The sequence below is a fragment of the Pseudonaja textilis genome, chromosome 1, assembly GCF_049901715.1.
Source record: "Pseudonaja textilis isolate UNSWEBS1 chromosome 1, rPseTex1.2, whole genome shotgun sequence".
Lineage (NCBI taxonomy): Eukaryota > Metazoa > Chordata > Lepidosauria > Squamata > Elapidae > Pseudonaja > Pseudonaja textilis.
Genome location: NC_141990.1, coordinates 214902379 through 214917505, shown reverse-complemented (window position 1 = coordinate 214917505; position 15127 = coordinate 214902379). Strand labels below are relative to the sequence as shown.

Here is a 15127-nt window from a genome sequence, read left to right as displayed (position 1 = left end):
GCTGAAATCCAGCGGGAGCAAAAATATGGCAAAGGTCAGCTGGGGCAGTGGAGTGCCAGAAGGTCAAAAAGACATAGATAGAGGGGCAGATAGTCAGGCGAGGGTAGTTGAAGCATCCCTGTAGTTATAACTGTGGTGGGCCGCCAAGTGCCCAAATGTTGATCATGTGACCATGGAGTGCTGCAAAGGCTGTAACTTCAGGCACAGATGGCAAGTCCATTCATTCAGCATTCATTTGTCATTTTGAACAGTTGTTGAACAAAAGTTCGCAACCTATATGCAGAGAATCTCATCATCTCCATTTACATCAATGCATACAAAGACAGAGACTTGTTAAAAGCTCGTTCATTTAATTCCCTTGGCGCTAATATTTAGTAATATATACAAAACATACAGTATATAGGCCTTATGATGCAAATTATTTCAGAGTGAGATGTGATGCAATAGGAGCAGTATTAATTAATTAGAATCCTTAATAAATTTATTCCCAATTCCCAATTATATCCATTATTCTTTAGTTTTCTGTATGCATCTGAAAAAGAAATGACCTGCTGTATTACACAAATGTGTTATAGGTAGACTTTTTTAGTAAGTGATTTGTTAGTAGGCAATGCTTTTGTTAAGGCTTTTTAATTCCTGCTACTTGTCTTCATTGCAAGATTCAGGTATTACAAAAACTAAAAATTGATTAATTCCTTTGTAGAAGAGACTTGGGTGCCCATTACTATGTTTTAGCTGAGGTGACATCCTGTACCTAGGTACTCATTCAGTTCTTTCAAAAAGGATGGAATTTCTGTGTATCTGATTTAGTATTTGTGATTGTAGAATTAACTCTTTCAACCTGTTCTTCTTGCTTGAGAACTAAAGAGTTGCATACAGAAATTTCAGTTATAGGATAAAAACCAGATTGGCTTGCTTGACATTAATGTGCTATGGTCAAAAGGTCAGTACAGGAATAAGAATTTCCATGGTGATGTACCAACACAGGTTGTATCAAATGTTTTGCAGCTATATACATACACACAGACACAAACTTAATTGTGTCTCTTCTTTATAAACAAAAGAAGAGGATTGTGTCTGGATTATACAAAGATCATAAGGCATCATATAGGTGCAAACATACAGTGAAGTAGCTGAGGTGGAAGAGATTTTTGAAATCTACAAGAGTTTTGTGCAAGAAAAATGCATCCAACATGAATATGGAGGGAATTTTGTGATTGTGATGGCAGATCCATTTCATAGCATGTTAATATAGCACTCTAGGTGTAAACATGTAATTTTTACACTTTGTTTTCCCTATAAAAATGACCATTTGGATTGGCATTAAGCAGAACTTGTTTTCTGATGCATCTTTCATGCCATAGTCATGGTTCCCCAACCAAACACCTGATCTCAAACACACATCTGTTTTCTGAAAGCCTGCATAGATTTAAGAGTATATGCACGTATGATTCAATTGTGATTTGGAGATTAAGAAATTATGTTCAGTACAAGCATTTCATCAACATGATCTTAAAGGTTCTTTTTCATTGTTAAGGGAAATGCAAAGAAGTTGTGCAAAGAAGTTCCCATAAGGACTTAAATTTATTTTCTTTTATTCTAGGGCAAACTCAGAAAGTTTTATTATTATTATTTTTTTTAGCAAATTCTATCATGTAAATGTTAACATAAAAACATCTGTACATTTGCCATGATACACTCAAAGTGAAACAAATAAGATATAAATACAGATATGGATGTAACATGACAAAGCGCAAGAAATAAAAGAAACCAACCAACCCAAAATTAAAATTAAATACATGCGCATGAACACTGTGCCAAAAACTTTTTTTCTGATGGCTGACTGGTTTGATAAGCTTTGTTACCCTGCCCTTCCCATTTATAACATTATTACTGTTAACAAACTTTTTTTCCGCATTCTACAAATATTTCTTTGTTGTCCTTTTAGGTGAACCATTACACTTGATAAATAAAGTGGTTGAGAGGGTGGTAGAAAGAAGATTTATGTGACAAGGTTGCATGGTGCATTACGTAGGCAGGTTGCCGAGAGCTAACAGGGGGTGATAGAAAAGTCTTGTGTTGTGTTGTAATCCAGCAAGTACACATAGTGTACCTTTTCAAAGGAAAGCCACATGCCTCCAATAATTCAGCACTACATTAAGGAATGGACAGGATTTGGATGGTGAAAGAGATTGCATGGATTTGTATACTCCTGCCCTGGATACACTGATGTGCCCTGCGAACAACAGAGGCATCCCCATCTGAGCAAACGAGTATCAGGCAGGTGGAGCCGTGTGAATTTTCAGATATAATGGCCTGAAAAGGGAAGGGGTCAATGGAGAAGACCCTGAAGGAAACCACATTGGTTTTTCTCCAAAAAGTTAAAGCCCTGCCTAAAAAGGCAGCGAGAGTCAAAGCAACCGAGCACACTTGGACCGGATCTTGCTTTTTTGTGTGCCAGCAACATGCAGATCTACTTCCATCGGCATGGACAGAGTAGTAGCTAAAGAATCCTTTTGCCCAGAGCATTTAAATACATCTTACATTCCCCAGGAGTACAGCTTTAAAAGAAAGCACATTGTTGCAGATTAAGCTAGCCCTTTGAGCACTGCCAACAATAATCAAGGTATGGGTATGATCATCTTAAGATGGAAATAATTTGATAGATATGTTAGGTGCAGAAAAAGACCATTATAAATAATTCAGGCTGACTGAATTATTGAGGAACTGGATGAGGAGAAGGCTATCCTCCTGAAGGACTCAAAGTCTGGAGGACTCCTGATCAGTGAAGGTGAAAATTAAGAGAACAAGTGTCACGCTAAGGAACATGGTTGACAAATGAAAGAAATCCTTTATTAAGGAAGAAAGGCCTGGTTATCTGAGTTGCAGCTCCAGGAAGCCAATCAGAGCTTTGAAAAGAACATTTTCTCATGGAACATCGAAGCAGCAGAAATAGAATTTCACACATATCTCCTAGGAGACACTTTTCTCTGACAGCAACATTAGGTCTTGACCAATATACAGGCAACTGCAGTGCATCTGAGCTCAGTGCACGCTAACAGAGATCTGTTGTCACAGAAGGAATACCATAAATACTGTAACAAAACAGAGCTCTGTTAAAACAAACAAACAAACAGTAAAGCTGTGTCAGGTAGGTTAGAATCAATATTAAGAGTAGTTTGCAATTTCAAACATTTTGGAAAAAAATATGTTGAAATACATCGAGAAGAAATTGTAAACTGAGTTGTCGATGCAGAGGCAGCTCTTGAATTGGTTCTACAAAATTAACCACATTGCCCTGTATAGATTGTACTGCTGCATATTTGCTTGGGATTTCTTGAATTTTCATAACCTTTGTCACATAGGTGATTGGTATTGGTTTTTTCTAGTTAAAAAAAAAACTAGTGGAACGGCTTGATTTTATAGCCTGTATAGATAGATTATGTCTGAAAACGAATGCAAATCCATTCCAACTTTTAAGCTCATTTTTAAAACAATGCTTGAGAAATTGGGGGAACTAGAGTAGCTAGTGAAAAGTGTGACTATAATACAAATATAGTCTAATATAAATTCAAGCTCTCCGTCAATATCAAAGAAATATGTTTGATAAAATACGAACGTGTTATGCATCTCTGGGACTACTTCAGATCTTAGCAAACAGTATGCAATGCATTTAACCACAGTACACTATTACCTTGTTTTTAATGAAAACTGCAATCCAGGCCTTGCTTCCCTTATATTCAATTCCAAGAATCTCCTACAATAAAAAGCTTTAAAAGGACTAAAAATACTGATTGCAATAAATATTTGCATGGCCTCCATCAGCAGATGGTGCGTGCTGATGAGGGGAAGGTTTCTGAGAGGCACAGCTGATTGTTTCTATGTCTACACATATGTCCAAAGATCTCCATTAACTGTGTGTAGAAACATCTGAGGATGAGCTGCTGTTGCTGTTGGTCGTCTGCGCTCTCTTTATATACAAATTCAACAGCTTCATCTGAAAAAGGACAAAAAAGAGAAATGTTCACATTTTTTAAGTTATTTTATTTCATTTCAGAGCAGGTCACTGTTATTTATTTTTTACTATTTGTATACTGCCACAATCGAGGGAGCAGGTACTGAAGTAGCTCTTTCTCCAAAAAAGGGAAACTGGGCATTGTTTATGCACGTAGAACAGTATCAGAATTATTTGGGTGGATGGAATTCCACCACTTGATAAAAATTGTAAAAATTATTTTGCAATTTTTTTTATTGTAGAATTTTTTTTGTCGTTACCAATAAGAAATCCATGTGTTAGCTTCTACTGTTCATTTCTGAAGTTCAAAAACGGGAAGCTTGCCAGGCTGATCAAATCCAGATGCTCTTCATTAGTTTTGATGTATGATAAAGCGTAACTGATACTGCACTACTTTTCCATCAGATTCCCATTACAATTGTGTTCTCAGATTTCAGCACATCTATCCTCAGCGAGATGTTTCTAAGGAATGAACCGTTGTAAGTGGATTCAGGATCAGGATCACATAAACAAATACATCAGAAACTTTGGCACTCATAAGATGATGAGTTTTAAATTTAGTTTTAAATTTCTTTGAGGATCTGCAGACTTAACTCTCACGAGCATCAATGCAGCCAGCTCCTTGTTTACTTGCCAACATCCATGGAAACAAAGAGGCTGTTGGCATTCTGAGAAGATATATTTTTCAAGGTGCCTAATGCCCATGCTGATTCTCAATTCTCCCTTTCACATCTCCTGGCATACCGGGTATTGTTTTTGAATGTCCTGGGCACTGCAGAGGAATTTGGTCTCTTACTATGGCTGGCATTATTTTATAGGAAACTAAGAATGGGTGGTCTTCAAAGTTTGAAAGAAACCTTTGAGCTCTGTCTTCTTCTGCCATTAGTAGAATCTTGTCAGTGCCCAAATTTCAAAATAGGTTTCAAAACAAATTGTTTAAAATCAGTTAAAGGTTATTTGCACATCACTAATCCTACCTTCTTGATTTGTTCAGCTCTACATCTATTAATCTTTAATGTTGTTTTCAGCTGTTATAATCACCGGATTCAAAAAGAGTTTTTGCAGTAAGAAAAAAAGCAGGCATTTTAAAAGAATGTGTATTGCATTAGAGAGTACTAATATATGTAGAGAACATTCTTCTAATTTTAATTAAATGTGTGGAGCAAGTTATAAGAAACTTTGATTGCCTGTATATTTTTTTCTGGGATAAAATATTATTCTAATCCTTCTGCTTCAGTAGTATTTCGGTGTGGGTTCATTTAAGCAGCTGTTAATTGGCTTCTTTAAAATTCTGACAAGTGCTTGATTATATTGGAAAACACAGAATAAAAATAGATAGATACTCTTAATCATTTCTTAACAACCTTCTAAAATTTTTTGAAAGGACACAAAAGGAACCCAATCAATAAAAAACAGCAAAATGACAAAAATCTGAATAAAAGTTGCTTTGTTTCGTGATTATTTGGATGGTCTTTGATCTTTTTTGGGGGTGGGGTGGGGGGGAGATGGGACATTTCATTACCAAACTAGGTAACATCTTCAAAGCACTTCAGTTTATGCATTCAAGTATACTCAACACATTTAAAAGAAATCAAAATAAATTTGGATAATATGTAAGAAATTTGAAACTAGAATATCCTACATTAAATAAGTAAATGGTTTCAGGTTTTAAGAAATACCAAGTATGCTTCTTATGATTTCAAAATGATTAAATAAACTTTTTTTCCAGTTTGGTTCTCCAATTGTTCTTTGCTATTTTGGGTAAGTCACAATGCTCTATGTGTAAATTTGCCAAAAGCGTGACAAACTGAAGTCACTTGTTTAGCTGCTTCAAAGACATATTTGTAAAGGAGACACTTTGCCATTCATAAAACTAGCAACCCACCAAAATCAGTGACTGAGATATGCATTTATTTCATGTCATTTTGGAGGGGAACCTCAGTTATCAATTTCAAGACTTGCCCCCTTCATTCTATGAATACAGTTTGAAGCAGAGGTACACATACCTTGCTCCCAGTCAGTTGCGCAAGATGAGGCTTCAGTTCTTCGCCAATCACTGAATAGATGGCCACGAGGCAAAACACACTGGCTTTGCGAACACTGCTTTCCGTGTTGTCATAACCCTAGATGCAAGACATCAACTCTATGAGAATCAAAAAACACTTTTCTTTCAATTTAGGAAACTCAAATGACGAATGAGATGGATACATGGCATTCCCCACCAAGGAGATATAGTAAGTATAACCCCCCTCAATAGCTGTATCGCTATTCATATCTGTCTGTGCTTTTTTAAAAAGAAGTATAGAGTATTTATGGCATCACTACAAACCGACTCTACTGCAGTTTAAAAGCAAAAGTGACAACAGGTTTACTGATACATACATATGCAATACATCGAATACACATATATATGGTTGGGTAACTAGGTTTGTTTATTTGATTAGTGTTGTTTTGATCCATGACAAAATAGTTATATTATCATTATTATTATTCTGTATAGGATATGGGCTTGTCTATTATTTTAATCCTGTTTACATATTTTAAGTACAGAAGCTACTCAGGGTTGGTAGTGACTAGAATGACATATGAGCCCAGTTAATTAAATACAGGTAGTCCTCCACCTAAAACAGTTCATTTAGTGACTGTTCTAAGTTACAACATCACTGAAAAAAGTAACTTAAGATCATTTTTCACACTTACTACCATTGCAGTTTCTCCATGGTCATGTGATCAAAATTTGGATGCTTGGCAACTGACTCATATTTATGATGGTTCAATTTTTTTAGCTGTAACCTGTTAGCTTCCAGCAGACAAACAGAAACTCATTCAGCTTTATAATGCAGCATTGTGGCTAATTAATTCCAGGAAAACCAAATCAACCATATGTTGTAAAGAATTCCTATACTTGCAGTTTTCAAAACTCAAATACTAACCGGGATTCTAAGTAATTTTGCTGTAATAATGCATCTTTTAAAGTACAATATTAATAGTTGAATGGCCTGCCAGGGGGCAGAAAAATGGAAATTAAAGTAGTATTAGGACCAAATATTAACTGCGACACTTAAGTTCAATAACATTTAGCCCTATTTAAACAGATACAGTTTCCATACTTTTTCTACGGCTTTTTCATTCTGTTTCTCCAAAACAAACTCAAAATCTGTGGTTATTCAACGTATTGAGCTCCCGCTGATTAAGTTTGATTACTTGTCTTTTTAGCTTTCATATTTTCATCTCCTTCCCTACCTTAGTTTTATTAGTGGAGCTATTTGAATATTATTCTTTTGTATTTACCAGCTCAGGTCACAATTAGGAATGATCAGAATATAATGAAGTTGCACATGCTTGTTTAAGATTTAAGTCTGAAGAAAAGCTAGTGATTAAAGTAATCCGTTGGTACAGTCCAAAACACAGGCCTAATTCAGCAGTATTTGGGAAAGAAATTTATCTGGAATTTTATTTGTAATTAAATGATTAATTGCTATCAATAGGCAAACGTTTCCAATTTATCATATAGTTGTTAGGTTGCTTTAATTTTATAATAAAATGTAGGAACTATGGTATGGGAGAAGAAGAAATCACAACATGTAGCTTGCTATTTGGAGAGACTGCTCTGTCAAATAAAATACGGCAGATAAACAAACACACACATAAGTATATTGTCCCATTGCTTGGTTTTATGCAGCCCTCTAGTCTAATTTTATACGTATTTTACAATGAATCAGTTCAGATCCCTGGTAAAATTATCTACCTTCCCTTGACAGTCTGCGTGGAAAAAAAAGAAGGTTTGAAATAAATAGAATATGGTAACTTCTTCTTTTAATCAATTGCATGCAGTTTGGTTCATGACAGATTTTATGTGGCAATATGACAGATAGTAAGTTGTGCATACCTGATTTAAATTACAAGAATGGCTATATTCCTTCTGTTAAAGCAGAGCTTCACCAAAAGGCATCTGGCTTGTACACAGCCATTAAATAATAATTGTAATATTCTATTAAATCATTCTTTGAAAAGATAATAATAAAACAGAAAGAGGTATACTGAGCTTATGGTTTGCTTATGCCTTGGGCTCAGAGTGACCTCTGTTGGGAGAAGGATTTTCAGCCCATACATTTAGTTTCCCCCCATTCTTATCTGATACTAGGACAGTCCTTGCTGGGGAACACTATTCATAAGGCAAGCCATGTTTTACATTTTTACACATTTAACAGATAACGGATAATCAGAGTTGGAAAGGACCTTGTAGGTCATCTAGTCCAACCCCCCACCTAAGCAGGAGACCCTATACCATTTCTGACAGATGGCAGATCAATCTCTTCTTGAAAGTCTCGAGTGATGGCGCTCCCACAACTTCCAAGGGCAAGCTGTTCCATTGGTTGATTGTTCTCACTGTCAGAAAGTTTCTCCTTATTTCCAGGTTAAATCTCTCCTTGATCAGTTTCCATCCATTATTCCTTGTCCGGCCTACAGGCCCTTTAGAAAATAGCTTGACCCCTTCCTCTCTGTGGCAGCTATTATGTCTCCCCTGGTCCTTCTCTTTACTAGACTAGCCAAGCCCAGTTCCTGTAATGCATAATATCTTATTCCAGTTCGACAAGATGACTTGCTGCCCTAACTTACACAACTCCATGTTTCTTTACATAGTTTTTATGATTTCTATTAATTCCATGAACTATGACAAACCAACTGAAAAAAAAAATGGGGGGGGAGGGGGGGAAATCAAGCTGATCACATAGCCGAAGTGTAACCCATTCAACATCTTTGTGGCCTTGGTTTGACTTTAGTCTCTGGTAAGCAACTTAGTATTTTTTTTTCTTTAAGTTCAGGTGCTGCTTCCATGCCCCCAAAGCTGATTTACCCAGACGGAATGCTTCATCTTCTGCTTTATTTTACTGTTTGGCAAAACTGCATTTCAACAATAGTCACCCTTCAGTGTCCTTAGAATTAAATAATGTCACCCAAAATAAGACAGCATACTTTGTCAGTTAGCATCTCAGTGAAAAGAAAAGTTTAGCATTATGTGAGACCTTACAAAGGATATTCTCTCATAGGGCATATAGGAAGAATTTCATTTCTTTCTAAAGCAAGTACCTGTTCCTTAACAAAACCAGACAGATCAATGAGGTACCTTGTATTTTGTTAGATGCTCTTTTAAATGGATAAAATCATTATGTACCACTATGTAATATATCTTGAAGTTACTAAACTCATGGACACTTTCATGCTGAATGACTAAAAGACATAAAATGAACTGATTTACAAACATGCAACCTAAAACATTCAGTCAGAAGATCTGACACAGGGAGCAAGGAAGGACTAATAAGAACAGCTGAACAAGTAGTTCAGAGCTAAAGTATATAATACAAGCTAACCTGTATAAAAAAAACCCAACTAGTACTTCATTTTCAAAACATGAAAAATGGCCTTTGGAGTCTTACAATGGAATAAAGGAACTTGGAAATGTCTGAAAGGTCCTTTTCTCCTCCAACTGCCATTTCAGAGCTACTACAGTATCTGTTCACCCCATGAGATAGAACAGAGAAAGAAGACAGGAGAACCTGTCCTTAAGCAAGCTGGTTGAGGAGGAAAAACTACAATAAATCAGGTGAGATATTTCAACCTTCAATTAGCCTGCAAGAGGCAAGAAAGACAATGAGTGCAAATGAAGGATTTCTTTGGAACCTGACCAACACAATGTCTGTATTCTCAGAGTTTATATTAACTTTTCCCTTCACTGCTTCAACCCTTTTACTGGAGAGGTGATTCATAAGCTGTCAGTTAAAAACAGAGAGAAACTTATCAGATGCTAAGATTGACTGTAAAAAGCCTTATGCCTCAGATGAAGGAGGAGGTAAGACACAGAGAAGCAGACTCCAAGAAATTTACTTGAACACTCACAGGATTAGAATTTACTTAATCTGTCTGTAACCATTTAGCAGAAACTGACCTTTCTTCATCAAACAACTAGGAAGGTTCAGAGTGACTCTTCTGATTGTACTTTTGAAAGTTTCCAGGATGAATTTCTCTAAATAAATAAAAACTTGTCTGAATGAAATATTTAGTGAAGATGGTAAAGAAGGTAAAGGATGGTATTTTCAGACTGCTGTCTGAAAATAGCAAACATAGTCTGAAATTTTTTTTAAGAGTTGGGGGTCTTACTGGTTGCCACATCTAAAGGCTATTAAAGCAGCAGTGGGAAAGAAGCAGAAAGACTGGTTCAATAAAGAGTTTTTAAGTTTAGAACAGGGATGAGTGTGGGAGGATTGGAGAGGAATCCTCCACTGGCCATAAAGTCTATGGAGATTCTCAGTCCTCCAGACCACGGTTGTCCATGGTTGTTTTTCTCTGAAGACATTTTGCTTCTCATCCAAGAAGCTTCTTGGATGAGAAGCAAAATGTCTTCAAAGAAAAACAAGAAAGTCCTCTTGAAAGAGCACCTTTGGGACTGGCCCTTGAAGCCATCCATTTTTTTTCTATGCAAAGACATGTTCCATACAAAAGAGCATGGTTTTTCAAACCAAGAGTAGTTGCTCTGTGGAGCCACAGAAAGGATGCAGGTGGATCAAAGTTGATTCCACAGACACTTGTTTCTACCATCTCTGTCCCCCAATTTGCTTCTCTACTCAACGAGATGCAATATGGCTGGCAATGACAGAAAGAGTGGTGGTGGCTTTGGATGGACTTAAGGTTGAAACAGGTCCTTAGCCCAAAGGTTCCTAATTTGCACTGAAAATGCATTTCATTCTAATTTCCTATTATTATTTCATTCCATTTAGCAAGACTTATAATTTGCGAGACATCAACATAAAATAAATAAAAATGATATTTGTTGCTTGGAGCAACTGAACAATTCCATACATAGATGCATACCTGCAACAATCCAGGGATGATGTCTTGTAGGAGCTGATGCAATGACTCCTTTGAGATTCTTTCAATGACCTTCGTTTGCATTTTAATAGCAGCCAGATTAATTGGATAGTCAGCTGTTTGAATGATGGGACAAAGCACTTTGATGCACTGCTCTGGATGGATGGAACTAGCCAGAGTGGAAGCAGCTTCCTCGGCAGCTCTCACAACCTATAGTGAGAAAGGCAAGCATGGAGAAATGTTAATGTTACGGCATTACAAAAAGTAATACCTTTCCATCCTTAAGAACCACGGGTATAGGCAACTGCAAGCTTATTATATTATATCGATTGTCTCAGTAACTGAATATTTCTGAATATATTTTTCTATCAGAACACTATAAAAATGCTGCCATTGCCGTCAACAGTGGGTGAGCAAGGGAAACTTAGTTCTGCATTTACAAAACATATAAGAAGAATTAATTATTGCAGAATAACATACTGTTGAAGGAAACATAAGGAGAAAATAGGCATCATCATACTTTGATTCCAATGATTTTTCTTAAACTTGTATATTCTGCATTTTCGGGTATGATGATAACTGAAGATCTTCCTTGTAATAAGTGGAGAGCAAATTAATATATCTGTCAAAATGCTTTTTTTGGTCTGAATGTATTCAGATATCCAGCATAAATAAAAAGGTGAATTTTCTACCCAGAATTTATTCTGGTTTGCATATTCTATATACATATGTAACAGCTGCAGAAGGAATTGTGCAGCACAGGATAGATTTTTGCACAGCAATACGGCCGCCTATTCTAATGTTATTCAGATGTGAATGATGTCTTCAATATTTTTATTCAGTCACTTGTTCAACAGATTAAATATGTTAGTAGCAATACATTTTCTTTCAATGGCATTCTAAATCATCCATAACATAAATACATATGCATACAGTTCCCATATATGTACTCTTCCATACATGTTGTGTGTATTTATTTCATTCATTTCACTCATAATAACTGGTACAAACATAATATAAAGAAGAAAATACAGTTTGGCTACTGTACACCCATTAGAGTAAAGGCTGCTTGAAGTATAAAATGAAGCCCAAAAATATAGAACATAGATAATGTTAACTTATTTTGATAATTTTGCACTGTAAAATTATACAAAATCAAAAAATGGGAAAGGCCCAGTGAGCTCGTCAAGGCCAACTTTGCGATCTTCTATCCAGCCTTTGCTTAAAGCAAAGGGAAATTCTACTGTTTAGGTGGTCTTATTAGGAAAATTATTTCTGTGTCCTAACTTACACTTGAATGTAACTTCCTGTAATTTAATCGTTAGTCCATGTCCTACACTTTGGAACAACAGAGAACAAGTCAGGATTCCCTTCTGAGCTTTTAGGTGCCTGAAGAATGCTACTGCATTCTCCTTCCAGTTGACTTTTTGAAAAGCTAAAGATTCAGTTCTAGAATGTAAGCTCCCAAAGTCATTCTGATCATTCTGATCCTTTTTTGTGTAGTTTCAGGTTGTGTGGATCCACCATATTAAGTGTGATGTTCTGACTTGGAAATAGTGTTCAAGGTAAGATCTTGACCAATAGGACAGCCATCCTTCTGAATATGATTTCTAGACATATACTTCAGACAAATGGTTAATTCCAAATTTTTTGGAAGAAAATATACTTAGAATATACTAAAATTTTAGTATATTTCCTTTTAGCTCAATAAAAGCCCAAGTAAACACTCACAATCCATGAGTATTTAAATAAGAAGAAGACAAAGCAGGGGAGTGGTTTTCATTTCTTTCCCAGAATGATAACCCAAATTAGAGTAAACATAAAAAAAAAGAACTCAGCCTTTGGCCAGGCAAACAATATCTATCCTGTGTCCAAGGTTTATACCCTTATTTCCTTGTTTTCATTACTACAACATAATAAAATAGTAGAATGGACAGCATACACTAGATATTGAATCCAAGAAATGGATATTCCTTAAGAAATGGAAATCCTTCTAAAATGAGAACAAAAAAGGATACTTCTGCTAAGGAAAAGCAAGCAAATAAAAACACAAAAAAGTATTGTGTTGCTAATAATAAACAATAAAAATATTTAAATATGTCAAAAGGAGAAAAAGATAAAAGGAGGCAATTGGATGACAATAAAAGAAAAGGAATAATAAAAGCAGACAAGCAGAATTATAACAATTATTTGTGTCTGTTTTCAATACAAAAGATAAAGGACAGTACTAATCGTAATTTAGTTAATTTTAGGAAATTAGTCCAAGGACTTGAGGCACAATGTGGTAAATAAAGGAAGTTGTATTAAAGCAAAGTTATTTAAAATTGCAGAACTTTACAACAGTTTTACGATCAGTTATTTTGAGTACTGAAAAGTGTATGATAATATCATTGTAAAAGGGATGTTGGAGATCCAGGAAATTACAGGCTAATTGCTTTTATATATATATATATATTCTGGATTAACTGTAAAAATCTTTCTTCAAATAAAAAAAATTAAACAAACAGAATGAAAAATCTTTCTGAAGAAGATTTCAGCACTGCTCCCTTAAGTTAAAACCTGTCTTGCTGACTACCAGTTTTCTTTGAGAATATGTAGACAGTGCTGATTCATTAGACATTGTTCGAAAGATTTTCAACAATATTTGCCATTAAAATGCACCGCAAACATGTCAATCATTAAAAGAGAGGCCCTTTTATCAGTGGATGATTTATTTTAAAAAAAAGAAGGAAGAAAATACTGTAGAAATAAATGCTAAGTTCTCTCAAAGAAGTACTATTGTGTCTCTTAAATATTTCTATTGGAATCTGGCCTTTTCATTATTATAAATTTCTCCAGTGAGGTCTATTCCATATATCTCTGAGACTAGCAAAGCCAGGCTCAGAGATATATGGAATAGGACCCACCATTTCTATTAATAAAAAAGCACAACTTGGGTACAATAATTCTCTTGAATGTAAGTTCCATAGTAAAATGAATAAGATATGCCAGACTGACCATTTTTCTAGAAATAGGAAAAGATAAGTCTCTAAAAGCAAGATGGGGAAAAAAAGAGAAAAATTTACCCTACAGCTCTTTCAATTGCCAATATTCAATAAACCTTTTCTTTCTTTCAAAGTACAAAAAACAAATAAAGCTTTCCTTCCTTCTTTCCTTCCTTCCTTTCTTCCTTCCTTCCTTTACATTCAATTACATTACAAACTACCAGCTGCAATGCAAAAAGTTTATACAAAAATTTAACCAAAATAAATGACGCTGGAGATGGCAAGCTTTCTCAATCATTTGCACAGGTAATTCACAAAGAAAAGGACAAGGGCACAAAGTCAAAGGTGAGACAATAAGAATGCACAGTGGGGAGAATCTTGCCAACAAAGGCACTCCTTAAGAACAAAATGTTTTGTCCAAGTGCTTTATCGCAAAATCTGTTACAACTGTTGCTAATTGTGGCTACACATACACAGAAAGTTGTTGTATGAAGACTCTGATTCCAAGAAAACATAATAAAGACATACTGATTTATTAAAAGGATTAAATATTTCCTGACCTTTCAAAACAATTCTTATGCCTTTGTTCCCATGTTGCTTATTTAACTGAGTAAATCATCATGTATTTAAAACCACAATCTTGTAAACAGCTAAATGGATGTATAGTGCAGCTTATTCTGTTATTCCTATTCTATGACCAAAAGCGCTCTCTCTCTCTTTTGTTTCTGTATTTAAGTTTTCATTATTCTATACAGAACTGCATACCCTAAATTGCCTTCAGTTAGAAAGATTACAGTCCTGTAATAAATCTGGAGAGTCATGATGTAAAATGTGCAAAAATATATACAGGACTAAAGCTAGGCTTTTGTTTTTTTAAAAAAAAATCACCCTAAGAAAATCTGGTGTGGGTTAAACATAAAACATAAGGTATTGAAATAGCTTGAATGTTTTCATATTCTTTATTTCATTTTATTTGTCACTTCCTTCCTTCCTTCCTTTACATTCAGTTACATTACAAACCACCAGCTGCAATGCCATCTGGCAAGAAATGGCAACCTTTTTTTTGTGTTGGGGAAACGACAACACTGCTTAAGGAATATCTGCAAAGTAGGTGGATCTGAAATTTTTGACTTATGGACAATTTTTCATTTTTCATTTGGGAAAACCTGGGATAAACTAAACCAAAATGGCTGCCTTAATTTTGGTTATTAAATTCTCAAACGTATACCCATTAAAAAGGTTTTGTGGGTCTTAGAGCAGG

General features: G+C 35.3%; 1 protein-coding gene across 16 annotated transcripts in view; it reads right to left on the bottom strand.

The window, feature by feature from the left end:
• Positions 1 to 1565: 1565 nt before the first annotated feature.
• The window catches only part of CLASP1 (cytoplasmic linker associated protein 1), a 238772-nt gene continuing 225210 nt past the window's right edge, over positions 1566 to 15127 (bottom strand). For all 16 annotated transcript variants that reach the window (XM_087920454.1, XM_087920438.1, XM_087920446.1 and 13 more), the window contains 3 exons: positions 10886 to 11092; positions 6022 to 6138; positions 1566 to 3997 (listed from right to left, as the gene is read on the bottom strand). In XM_087920454.1, the coding sequence (XP_087776580.1) occupies positions 3911 to 3997; positions 6022 to 6138; positions 10886 to 11092 (411 nt within the window). In that variant the 3' untranslated portion in view covers positions 1566 to 3910. The remainder of the gene's footprint in view (positions 3998 to 6021; positions 6139 to 10885; positions 11093 to 15127) is intronic.